The 13,827-nt window shown below is 44.0% G+C and overlaps 1 protein-coding gene across 1 annotated transcript in view; it reads left to right on the forward strand.

Moving 5' to 3' along the window:
* Positions 1 to 372: 372 nt before the first annotated feature.
* The window catches only part of mtnr1ba (melatonin receptor type 1Ba), a 125,917-nt gene continuing 112,462 nt past the window's right edge, over positions 373 to 13,827 (forward strand). The window contains exon 1 of the mRNA XM_056283316.1: positions 373 to 577. Coding sequence (XP_056139291.1) covers positions 376 to 577 — 202 coding nt within the window. The 5' untranslated portion in view covers positions 373 to 375. The remainder of the gene's footprint in view (positions 578 to 13,827) is intronic.

The raw sequence follows: 13,827 nt of genomic DNA on the forward strand, positions 1-13,827 counted from the left end.
GGTAGATAGTGAGTATCGGCCCCTTCTCAAGTGCCCGGTTGATGTCAGGGTTGGCCCGGCTGGCGGGCGCAGGGATTGGCACAGAAGGAGCCCGCCGTTGTAAAAGAAGCTGGTGTTACGCGCACCTGATTCGAAGCGACTTGAGCGCAGCCGAGCGCTCGAGAGCGCGTAACAGAGTAGAGAAAACAACCGACCACTGAGGAGGGAAAGGATTTTTTTATTATTGTTGTTATCATTATCTTCTTCCAGCTCGTATGATCCCTCTTTTGGGTGTCTTTTTCTTTTCCAGCCAGCCATGCTTGCGTCTCGTAAGACTCACGACGGCGGAGTTTGAATGAGGGGAGGACGTCAAGTGACCCCTCCAACGTTTTCGACATGCCAGAGAATGTTTCGTTCATCAGGAACCGCACGGAGCTGGGGCAGGGGGGCGGCCGGGTGCTGGGGCCGGGAGGAGCGCGTCCCGCCTGGGCTATCACGGTGCTGGCCAGCGTGTTAATCTTCACCACCGTGGTTGACGTCCTGGGCAACTTGCTGGTCATCATATCTGTGCTTAGGAACCGAAAACTGAGGAATGCGGGTAGGTCGTTCACATTTGCTTTATTTCACACTGCACTTAAGCGGGTGGGAAAAGAGGGGGGGGGCACGCGTTTCTTTTCGTTTTGTGTGCGTGCGTGCGTGCGTGCGTGCGTGCGAGTGTGTACGTTTGCGTGTGATTTCCAATTTGGTCCAGCAAAGAAATATCACAGACGTGGATTACACCCAACTTTAATTTTTTTTTTTGGAAATGTGCTGGAGTAAGCGACGCTGCTTCGCAAACCATGTGAGCGAAGACGATGCATCAAGTCGATTTTGGCATGTTGACGCTCTTAAAAATAATCATAATAATACATTAAAAAAAATCCCCACGCTGCGAACCGTGAATGGCTAGCCCCTAAACTGTTTTGGTGCTGCAGGTTTGCCAAATATGTGAATCACTGAGCCGTCTCATTCAGCACCGTAATCACGTGCTGCCGCGCTCGCACATATGAATGAAAGAGCGTCTAAATGAATGAGTTTAGTTTCACGCGTGGCCCCACGCCTGCCGTCAAGTCGCTCGTGCTGCTGCACCATCTTGGCTGCGCACCAACAATTGTTAAACGGCTGCCTTCACAACATTGATGAGTTTGCACCGTGTGAATTTTTGGGGGGGTGGTGGGGGGTGAGGGGGGGGTGAGCCTTCACGGGGCATATCGTACAGTGTGGGTTATAGCCTCGCACGCTCACGTTGGCTGGCGTCTCCCGCGCCATGTGTGCCGATGTGCGCCTCCGGTATATCTGTGCGTGTTAGTCTGCTGGCTGTCGTAGCCTTACGTTTTTACACCAATAAGGCATCTGAGCCACGATGCTAATTAGAAGCCACGTAAGCCTGCCCCGCCGTTAGGCTGTTGTGGAGAAGCGTTTTGGGGAGGTTAGAAGAAGACGAGATAAGATGATCCAGAGCGTGACAAAACAAGGAGCGAGAGGAGAGACGCCGACGGTGCCATCGGCGTTGTTGCGATGCATTAAGGCGCTGTCACGCAAGTCATTCATTTAATCGGCTGGCTTTTCTTTTTTTCTTTAGATGTGTCAACTGCAAGACAGGTCCTGTAATTGACAGGAGTCTGGTTGTGTTGTTGAAAACAAAAACAATTTTAGTGCAGATAAATGGCACCGGTGCTCCTGCTTGCATGGGCAGTCTGATTCCGGCTCGTTGTGTCCAAATCGGACAAATCATCGTCCGGCTCTCCGAAATCCACCACGCGACCCAGCTGTGGACCGGCTGGCCATCGGAGCGAAAGCGGAGCCTCGTTTGCCACGAGTCGCGCTCACCCACACGCGTCGTTAAACTGTCTTGATTTCTTGTGCACGGCTGGCTTGCTTTTTACGCGCCCTGCGAGGCAGCACGCACAGCCGCGCACGCGTCAGCCTCCAACGGTGGAGAGAAAAGAAAACCGAAACCAAACATGCTGTTTATATTTAGACCAGGAGCGTCTGTGTCACGGAAGTGTTGGAGTGTGTGGTCTACATTTCCTTGAAATGATCTATATACCCAGTTATATGCTGAGAACAGAAGGGCTGGATGACACCATGATAGATGATGATGATGATGATGATGAGATGATGATGATGATGATGATGACGATGGCGTTGAGCAGCCAGAAAAATCCCACTTGGTTTTGTAGAGCAGTGTTGAAGAGAATATGTACTCCGATTTGCCCCCTTCTGGTCCGAGACCAGATCAGATTTGATTATACACTTGGGGGAAGTACCGTTTTTATCTTTTCTGCCACGGTGTTTTGTCTTTTAGCACTCTTTTACTGACTGGAAACAAAAGGGGTCATCCCTTGTTGTGAGCAAGGCGCCCATGAATTATCCTCGTATCTCATTCTTGCAAATCCACTGAGCACTTATCAAGAGGTGAACACACAGTCAGCACAGGGAGGCGGATGTCAGCACATTGCTACTGTTGCTGAGGACCCCCCCCCCCTTGAAAACGAGATTGTACATCTCAAGGGATTATTCCTAATAAATACTTTCCAAACTTTGGCGGATGCACTCATTTTCTGTTTGATCCACGGGGCACACCCATATCAAAAAAAAAGAGGAGTCTAAAACATCTTGTGCCTCGCCGGAGAAAGACTTGTGGATCTAGCTGATGGTTAATCCATCCACAACAGAGGGGGGCTCAAAAACCAGTCTGTCTTATTGGATTGGCCGTGAATACAGCGGATGGAGCATGTCAGCTACCCTCATTTTCAACCTTACAGGAGAAATCTGGCATTTGACCGTCTCCAGCTGTCCCACGCAGACTCTGTCTTCTACTGAGGGCGAACACTACGTCATCCCAGCATGTAAACTGATTTACAAGTACAAGCATTCATTTGTACCGTCCTGTCTCGTCTTGCATTCCTTGACTGTTAGCAAGGTGAATGCAAGGTTGTTCCACAGAAACAAGGGAACAGTGTGCTGTTTACAACTGTGACACGAGTAGTCTGGGTATCTCTCCTTTCCTCTCCTCTCTTCTTTGTCCTCCTATGCTCTCATCTCAACTCTTCCAGGTATGCTCATTTGTTTTGGCTTGTTTTTCGGTGGATATGTAAAAATGTGATGATATGAATGCCATGCATTGCGCAGGTGGGTACTCAGGTGTGCCGTGGTCTCCTGTCCATAACCCTCTATGCCGGCTCACCTTACACCCTTTATCCTCTGCACCACCTCCTCTCCTACCTTCTATTCCCTCTCCAGTTTCAACCTCTTTTCATCACTATCACAAAAACCCCTCCCTGTTTCTCACTTCAGTCTTTCATCCCTCCCCTCCGATGCCTCTACCCCCTTCTTACAGAACTGCAGATAAAGTTTCTTTGTGCGGATGCGAAGGTTGGTGTCAGTTTGGATACGGCAGTGTGTGCGGATGGGCACTCAGGTGTCCCGTGCCGCATGTCCATTAGCAGCTTCACCGGTGCTGGTTGCTGCTGCACGACCTGCATCCCTGGTGCCTTTTCATCAGGGTCATCCTTCCTCCCTGCCGTCCCCCATAGTCCCATCACTTCCCTGCTTGCTCTCTTTCTCTCTCCCTCCCCTCCTCTCTTATTCCCTTTCCCTCTATCTCTCGCTCGCTCCCCCCCCCCCACCTCGCTCTCTGCCTCCCTCCCTCTGTCTTTCTCCCTCTCGCTCTCTGTGTTCAGCATACTCGCACTGGAGGTTGAGTGGGTGTGAGTGAAAAGGAGAGAACACAGTTGTGGTAAAGTGCAATGTTGACAACAAAACAAGGAAATCCTCCGTGGTAGTAAACAATAAAAAAAAGAAGAAGAAGAAGCGTGCACTGACTGCCTTGTGCATCTAATGGCCCATTGAATGCCCACTGTGGTCAGGGTGGCCAATCAGTGGCGGTGGTGGTGGTGGTGGGGGGGTGCTCATTGATATGCACGTGTAGTTTCAGAGACCTGGGAGCGCTCTGGCATCCCACTACTAATGAAAAGATGCCAATTAGAGAGCAGTGAAGAGGGAGAGGGGGACTCCTGAGGCAGCCTGGGTGAGAGAAGAGACCTTTTATAGAAGTATTCCACAGAGGGAGAGAACGCCCTAAGCCCTGCACTTTGAAGCCTGCTGCTGTTTCTCTCTCTCTCTCTTTTCTTGCTCTCTCTGTATCTTTCATTTGCTCTCTCTCTCTCTTTCTCTTTCTCTCTCCCTAGATTGCTTTTCAGCCTCCTGCTCCCTCTTAAATTCTCATTCATTTCATCTACAGTGCTCGCCACCTCTCTCTCTCCTGGCCTCCCTTTTCCCCTTTCTTCCTGGATGCTCGCTCTTTCTCGCTGTCTTTCTTTGCTCTCTCGCTTCTTTGCACACACTTTCCCTTTTCTCCGTGTCCATCTTCAGCGCCTGACACAGTTAATCTCACGCCGTGCGTTGTCTCTCACGCGCTCCTCTGCCCTCTGCACTCAATCAGCCGGGCTCTCGCTTGATCCCTCGTTGATAATTTTTAACCGTTGGAGTGCAACTATAAATCTGCCAACAACAGGGTTTCAATGTGGGATACAGAGTTGATATCAAACCAACGTACTCTGTGAGAGAAAAGAGTCTGGAATCAAACTGGTTAACGTCTACAATGGGAGTTTAGGCCAGGCCTTACTTTTGAAATGGGTTAAATGTGCATAGGGCAATTTCTTGTTAGTTCTGCATTATTGCGTAGTGAAATGAGGTCATGTTATCTATATCGATATCATTTTTTCAAATAAATTGTATCAATGTTACACTTGGTGTATTTGTTGCACAGTGTATGTGTGCATGTTGCATTGTGCGTTTTAGATATGTTACACGATTAAGTCAAAGATTTAAGCATAGCGATGACTTGGACGGTGCAACGCAAAATAGGCCCCCTATTTTCCTTCATTGCCTCTCTTTATAGTGGCTGATAAATTGTGAACAAGTTGTGCTGTGGATCTTTGCTCATATTCGTAGCAAAGAACATATCACGGGTCAGCAAAGCGGGCAGATATCTCGTGTCCGTAAAATGTGGATATCTTGTCCAAACTTGTTCGATGTGCCCACAGCAAAGTTTTCCAGACTCTTCTTCTGTACTGCCCCCCCCCCCCCGTTCCTTCCTCTCTCCCTCCGTCCCCTCTTCTCTCTCGGTCCTAACTTTTAATCATCCATCATGGTCTATATTAAGGATCAGAGAGAATTGGCAGGGTATCTTTCTATTAATACCTGAGCAGCTGTCGGCCGGCATCTATAATTGATACAAACACTGCTTGTTTTGCTTTTGAAACTGCGCTGGAATTCTGCTTCAGTCGGATCCACACGCGTTTTTGTTTTTGTTTTGTTTTGTTTTGTTTTCTTCTCTCAAATCAAACATACAGATGCCACTCCATTCATTTACACCAATTACCGCAGCGGTAAAGGCCGAGCGGTAATTGAACCATGTGAATGGGAGACTGGGACAGCTTCTTTGTTCAGCACGAACTGCAGTGCGCACCGACAACCACCAGGGGAAAAATGTGAGCGGTCCAGACCGCAGTCTCTCTCTCTCTCTCTCTCTCTCTCTCTCTCTCTCTCTCTCTCTCTCTCTCTCTCTCTCTCTCAGTTCAGTTCAATTCAACAGTGCTTTACTGGCATGGCCATATATTCTGTTCCGTAGTATCAAATCAGTTTTATTTGTATAGCCCAATATCACAAATTACAAATTTGCCTCAGTGGGCTTAACAGCAACACAACATCCTGTCCTTAGACCCTCTCATTGGATAAGGAAAAACTCCCTAAAAAACCCTTTAACAGGGAGAAAAAATAGGAAGAAACCTCAGGGAGAGCAACAGAGGAGGGATCTCTCTCCCAAGACGGACAGCGTGCAATGGATGTTGTGTTCACGCAATTTACATAATACAACATTGAAAGAGGATAACAGAATTATAATGGACATAAAATTATAGTATTGCCAAAGCACAAGGTGGTACAAAACAGCACAGTACAGTTGATAACATACAAACAATAAAAATAAATGCATAAAAGTTGCTGTATTGTTAAAAACAAACAAACAAACAAACAACCAATTTAACAATATTTAGTAATGCAACATTAATTGAACTTGAAGGACAAAGAAGAGAAGGACAAAAACAGAAATGGAAGAAACCTGTGTGTGTGTGTGTGTGTGTCGGTGTGTCGGTGTATGGACGGGGTGCTCACCCACTGTCCTTCAGATTGTGACATGCAACAACATATTTAGCTGCTGTGTTGCAGCTTGTCTTCTCCTCTCCCAGCAGGACGGCTAGTTTGTTGATGGCAGGGAGGCTTCTGAAGTTTGGGTGGATCTGTTCAATTTTTGGGTAGTAATGATTTCTAATGTGGTTGTACTTAGGACAGGTGACGATGAAGTGCAGATCTGTCTCCACCTCTCCCATGTCACAGTGTGGGCACAGCCTCTCTTCTGCCGGCAGCCATATTTGTCTATGTCGGCCTTTTTCTACAACCAGGCCGTGCTCACTGGGTCTGTACTTCGTCAAGGTGGTTCTCAGTTTGGTGTCAGTCACTGTGTGCAGATATTCTGCCACAGCGTACTGCCTTTTTAAGGCCAGATAGCATTGCATTTTATGTTGGTTTTAAGTTTGTGTGTCCCGATAAGTAATATAATTGAGTTTTTGTTGAGTTATAATTTGATGGATTCTGATGTTCTGGTCCTGAGGCGGTGAAGGGTTAGTGTTTGTTAGTGAATTGAGCATAAGGACCAGTTGAGTGAGGGGACTTGTTTTGCTCAACTCTTGGTATTGCAAGACTTTGTAATGGTATGAGTGTGTGTGTGTATGTGGGGGGTTGTCACTGTTTTTTGAATGTTGCCAGAATTTGATTGCCCTTTTCTGTATTTTGATCAGTAATGGATATTGGCCTAATTCTGCCCTGCATGCATTGTTTGTTGTTTTCCTCTGGGCGTGTAAGAGGTTCTTACAGAACTCCGCATGCAGGGTCTCAATTGGGTGTTTGTCCCAGTTGCTATATTCTCGATTTGTAATTGGACCCCACGCTTCACTGCCATAAAAGACAACTGGCTTGATTACTGATTGGAATATTTTCAGCCAGATTCTTATTGGAATGTCTACAAAAATATGTCATTTTATGACATAGAAAGGCCCTGTGTGCTTTTTCTTTCAGTTCATTCACTGCCAGGTTAAAATTTCCTGTGTTGCTGATTTTTAGGCCTAAATAATTATAGTTCTGGGGATGTTCAATGTGGTTTCCTCCTAATATGAATGTATATTTCATTTCCTGAGATCTTGATCTTTTTTGAAAAATCATGATTTTGGTCTTTTTCATGTTTACTGCCAGGGCACAGGTCTGGCAGTACTGCTCCAGCAGGTCAAGGTTCTGCTGTAAGCCCTGTGCAGTAGGAGACATCAGAACCAGGTCATCTACATAGAGCAGGAATTTCATCTCTAAGTCATGTAAAGTGAGTCCGGGTGCTGCTGATTGGTCTCGAGTTTTTACCAATTTGTTGATGTAAATGATGAACAAAGTTGGACTCAAGCAGCATCCCTGTCTCACTCCATGCTCCCGAGAGAGGAAATTTGTTCTTTTATCACCAACTTTTGTGCCGCACTTATTTTTTGAGTGCATTGATTTAATGATGTCATAGGTTTTACTCCCTACACCATTTTCAATAATTTTGTAAAACAATCCTTGGTGCTGGTTAGAGTCGAAAGCTTTTCTGAAATCAATGAAGCATGCAAAAATGTTGTTTTTATTTTGGCCTACTTGTTTATCAATTAGGGTGTGCAGGGTATAAATATGATCAGATTTTCGGTAATTTGATGAAAAATCCAATTGGCCTCTACTCAAGACATTGTGCTTTGTAAGGAAGTCTAGCTGTCTAGAATTTATAATATTGCAAAAAATCTTCCCCAGATTACTTTTCACACAAATGCCTCAGTAATTATCAGGGTCAAATTTGTCTCCAGTTTTAAAGATTGGGGTTATTAGTCCTAAAGTCCAGATGTGAGGGAAATAACCAATGCTACTGTCTCTCTCTCTCACTCTCTCTGTCGCTCTCTCTCTCTCTCTCTCTCTCTCTCTCTCTCTCTCTCTCTCTCTCTCTCTCTCTCTCTCTCTCTCTCTCTCTCTCTCTCTCTCTCTCTCTCTCTCTCTCTCGTGCTCTCACTCTCTCTCTCTCTCTCCCTCTCTCATATCAACATTTCAACGTCAGCAAATGTTAGTGGCGCCTGCGTCTCACGTGACGGTCAAATTTCTGTCTGCGAAGTTAAAAAAATGCAAAGAGTAATTTTTGCGCATTTCTATTTTTCATACATTTAAAGATTTGGAAAATGTGTTCCTAGTCTACTCTGTTGTTATAGAGTATACTGGCATTGTGTTTGTATATCTGAAGACTAAAAAAAAGAAGATACAAAACTATGGCTGACATTCCTTTCCTCCTCAGTGGAAAATGAAATATTTTAAGATAGTTTCAACAACAAAATGCATTTTGATAACATTTATAGTGAGAAAGGCATTTTATTTCCATAATCTTTGTTCAATGAATGTACATGATCTTTAGTTTGTTAGGTATTAGGAAGATTATTTCAGTTCTCACCAGAAAATTGACTTTTTACCTGCAAGATGAAAGTCCCCAAAAAGACCTCGGCGCCTATGTGAGCATAGTGACAATGATAATACGCAGTATTATGAGCATAACAGACACTATTTCAGAAATGGAGTTTGGGAAGGAAAGTCCAAACGGGTTAGATCAAATGCTGTACAGGACCTGCTGTCATCCAGTCAAGGCCATACCGGCGGGAGTTCTGCACCGTCGATTTTTGAACATCTCGAAGAGAACTTGGTAGGAGGAGAGATTGAAGAAACTGAATACACCCACCAAACTGATAATTCAGGTAAGCAGTATAATTTAACGCTGTCTTACTGATCATATAATTATTATGTAAATAGTAATGATTATATTATGATTAAAATCACTTTTAGCACCAGAACCTCAACTTGAATCATAACTTAGACCCAACAGCTTCAGATATGGGACAAATGATTTGAACTTTTTAATACGGCCACACAGACGTTTCGGGCAAGATGCTCTTCTTCAGCATGTATTCTGGAAATGTTCAATCAATAGACACAGGTAGGGTAAATTAAACGTGATCCCAACCGGCACAACATACACATCCCAGCAGGGGGATATATATGTCTACAAATGTTGAATTGTCACTCAAAAGTGTCACAGCTGCCCAAAAATTACAAACAAAACACTGAAATTAATGAATATTGGTTAATTGAGAATTTGGTTGCTTTTCACTGTTATGGTTACTGTAATAATTCATTTTTAGCGTTCACATACACAGTTTTGTGTGGTACTGATGCGGTGAATACAAAAATTTAATGCATCACTAATGGATCTTCTGCACAGGTTTGCATCTTTTCCAGATGAAAGCATTCATCTTTTCCTTGGCTCCAGTGATTCAGAGTCAGTGCGAGATGAGGAAGCAAACATCTCCTGATTTTTGGAAAGCACGAAATGACCTTGGAACATAAAAGTAAAAAGTTACATACAGGTTTACACACCCACATATGTAATTTTTTTTCAACATCAGCTTTACACTCAGTGCACAGTTTACATTTCTGTTAGGGAACTATGAAAGCATTTCTATAATGAGTAATTGAATTACAAATACGTCCAAAAGCCCCTGAGAATAGGAGTGAATAAATAACCACATTCATTGCACTAAAGCTGGCTGTTTGAGATGCACAGTGAAACAGAGTGAAACTGCATGTTTGATAGTCTTTTAACTCTCAAATGGATGTATTTATGTGCTGAGTATGGTTGTCCATCCATCCATTATCCAAGCCACTTATCCTGCTCTCAGGATCGCGGGGATGCTGGGGCCTATCCCAGCAGTCATTGGGTGGCAGGTGGGGAGACACCCTGGACAGGCCGCCAGGCCATCACAGGGCTTAGCCCTGTGAGTATGGTTGTTTGATAGTGAAACTGCAGGTATGATAGTTTTTTCACTCTTAAATTGACATGTCCATGCACTTAAATTTGTACTTTACATTTACATAGGATGAGTATGTGAGTGAGGAGGACGAAGAGGGGTAAAGCCTTGCAGAGGAGCAGAGTGAAGCCCATCTTAACATGCAAGATTGAGAAGGACATGGAAGTGATCAGTCTTCAGAAAAACCAAAAGACTTCAGAATCAGAATACCTTATTTACCCCCGAGGGGAAACTTACTAGTGAAACTTCTGGCCATGATGATTTTGTCATGGCAAGCGACCTTAAAGATTTCTGACAATGCCTTCACATCACTTCTTCTGTAAATCAAACAGCTCATGAGGCACAACACAGATTGTGAGGCAATTTCTGCAGTCAACAGTTTAGTATGCCATGGACATGTGAATATGGTGCTGAATTTGCCAGTATTTGGGAGGACAAATGGTTGGGACTTGGTCACGCAATGACACAGCTGATATGCTTTATGTGAAGCACAATATTTTGGTGTCAGCACAAAGACTTCTCTGTGAAAGCTGTACAGTGATGCTGCTGTCTCCATTCCACCAGATTATCTTGGATGAGTTTGACAGACATGCAATGTTGACAATGTGTCATCAGATGTACCCTGACCATTCTAACACTGAGGTTGACTGTTTTGCCATGACATGCAAAAGGGACAAATATTTGAATATAATTTACTTCATAGATGGATCTAGAGCAAAAAGGTCAGTATATATAGTATATACCCTAAGTGGTGTGCAAACACTAAGAGTTTTGAGGAACCCATCCTTGATCCTCCAACAGAACCACAACCAGCCATTATAAAGCAGTTCATAGTTGTTCATGTCATATCAAAAGGTACTGCATTCAAACATGTCATTGCAAAAGCTTTCTGGCCTCATTCCCATCTGGACAGAGATTTTTATGGAAAGCCAGTAGAAGTTTGGAGCTTAAAGGGAAAAGACTCCTCATACCCAGCATCATTTCTCCCTGTTGAGTGCATCGCTGGAAGATGTGTGGTAAAACATCCAATATGCATTTAAGCAAGACAAAGGAAAAGGCGACTAGTCATACCACTCTGCACGGTGGGTGAAATTTAGGCTAGTGTATTAAGCTCGTCATAGCACAGATTGAAGAGTTGGTTTTCAGTTCTTTTCTTTTCTTTTTTTTGTTGTTGATTTTTTTCCCTCTTTTCTCCCCCAATTGTACTTGGCCAATTACCCTACTCTTCCGAGCCACCCTCTCTGCCAGTCCGGGGGGGGGGGGGGTTCGGCTGCCGACTGCCACATGCCTCCTCCGATACATGTGGAGTCGCCAGCAGCTTCTTTTCACCCGATAGTGACTAGTTTCACCAGGGGGACGTAGCACGTGGGAGGATCACGCTATTCCCCCCAGTTCCCCCTCCCCAAACAGGCGCACCGACTGACCAGAGGAGGCACTAGTGCAGCGACCAGGACACATACCCACATCCAGCTTCCCACCTGCAGACATGGCCTGTGTCAGCAGGGACACCCGACCAACCCAGAGGTAACATGGGGATTCGAACAAGCAATCCCCGTGTTGTTAGGCAACGGAATAGACCATTATGCAATCTGGATGCCCCTCGGTTTTCGGTTCTAAGTCTTGTGTCCCAACCTAGGGAAATGTATGTATGTATGTATGTATGTATGTATGTATGTATGTATGTATGTATGTATGTATGTATGTATGTATGTATGTATGTATGTATGTATGTATGTATGTATGTATGTATGTATGTATGTATGTATGTATGTATGATAATAATAATAATAATAATAATAATACATTTTATTTGTGGGCACCTTTCAGAGCACTCAAGGGCACCTCACAGAACACAGTTAAAAAAACAAAAAAAAAACAAGCAGCACTGTATCACACAGCATAAAATCAAAACAAAGCAGGGTAGACAATAAAGGTTAATACAACAGAAAAGTATAAAATCATCATCTGCCAAAAACTCAATGAAGCCCGGATTAGACTGAAAATGTCAGTTTGAAAAGGTGCATTTTGAGATGGGATTTGAAGGTTGAGAGAGAGTCAATGTTGTGAATGTCTTGTGGGAGAGACTTCTATAGGAGGGGGGCAGAATGACTGAAGGGTCTAGTCCCCATGGTAGTCAGGCGGGCCAAAGGTGTAGTGAGTTGGAGAGCAGAAGAGGATCTGAGAGTACGGGAGGGCGTGCGGATATGAAGGAGTTCGGAAAGATATGACGGAGCTAGGTATGTACATGTATGTATGTAGTATGTATGTATCTATGTATGTATCTATGTATGTACTGATTTGTAAAACATGTTACTGACCCTTATTGGATAGCATTAAAATCAATTGTTGAAATAAATTGCACCGTTATTGACCATTGCTGGTGGCGTACTGGGTAATTCATTATAACATACTTACCTACATAAGGCAAATCTATTCAAACTACAATTTGAGTCTGTAAATATAGCAAGCCTGACCGATTTATACCAGAGATTTTCTTAAAATGGAGTTAGTACCTTTTGGCAAAAGGTTTAACCTCTTCACTAGTGTGAAAGGTGAGTCAAAAGTCTTCTACTATCACGTCTGTGAAGACTCACAGTCCTTCTGGACCCCCTACTATCCCGATTTGAACTCGCAGCATTTTCATTTACAAGTAGAAGTCTCCCCCAGACTTAGGGGCTGGGGGGGCGGGGGGTCGACAGCTTGTAAAACTTACTACTATTTTTCTTACTCATATTTGTCTTGTTATGCTGTTGTTTTGTTGATTTGTATCAGCTGGTTGTTAATCGCTGACAGATCCCTGGCTGCTGTATAATATGGGTCACACCCACATCACTTTTCTTCTTTTTGAGTATGTGGGGTAGGCTAATGAAAACAATTAAAATGAAAGCATTCATGTCTTAATTCCACCATCATCTATGCTAAGCGGGGGGCTATAGGCTCTATGCATTTGTAGGCTAAATGTGAAATTATATATAATTGTGATCCGTTATAGTTAGGCTCTTATTAATTCACATTTGGCGAGTGGGGAGATTGGGAAGCGATAGTAATTGCTTGTGTGTATGTAGAGTTAAACCAGTATACCCCCACCCCCACTCCCACAGCCCATCAACCACAGTCACAGAGTCAAAGTCACAGAGAAGAGGAACCATTAGAGATCATGTTGTCCTCGACACACGGCGGGCCTGGATGGAGATGATTGTCATGTTAATTCCAGAAAGCTGAATCAGTTCATTCTGGACACAACGCTTAGTGGGAGTAACATTTCATCACTCATCTAAGTGACTTAGTCAGTCTCAGCTGACTGCAGGTATCCCCAACCTGATAAACAGCACAGTTGCATAATGACCAAAACCAGCACCGTTGTGTCACAACCGGAACCAGAGATCGGTTTGGTATGCAAATTGACTTGACCATTAATTAGAGTTACAATGGCCATGTGTACTATTCACAGAGAATTTGGGAATAGTTGCAATCACAGCATTGTAAGATGGTGACAGATGTACTCATAGGCCCCCTCCTTGATTCGGGGATGATTGTTCCCTCTTCACATAGATGGCCTCTTTGACTTCCCATTCAAATCAGCGTTCTTCCCTATCAAGGATGTGCACATCCTCATTCTTGAAAGAGGCCTGTAGATGGGTGTGGACTGCAGAATCCTGGCATGATGAGGTAGCTCTTCTGTTTTGTGCCATTTATGTAAAAGCAAAAAAGCAATTCAAACTGTTAATATTTTTGAGAAGTGTAATTTGACATTTTAATAATTGATTGTACCCTTGTGTTCAATGTTAAGTTTATGTCCATTCATTGTATTCTTATTGTAACGTCTTGT

Source organism: Lampris incognitus, chromosome 7 (genome assembly GCF_029633865.1).
Source record: "Lampris incognitus isolate fLamInc1 chromosome 7, fLamInc1.hap2, whole genome shotgun sequence".
Classification (NCBI taxonomy): Eukaryota; Metazoa; Chordata; class Actinopteri; order Lampriformes; family Lampridae; genus Lampris; species Lampris incognitus.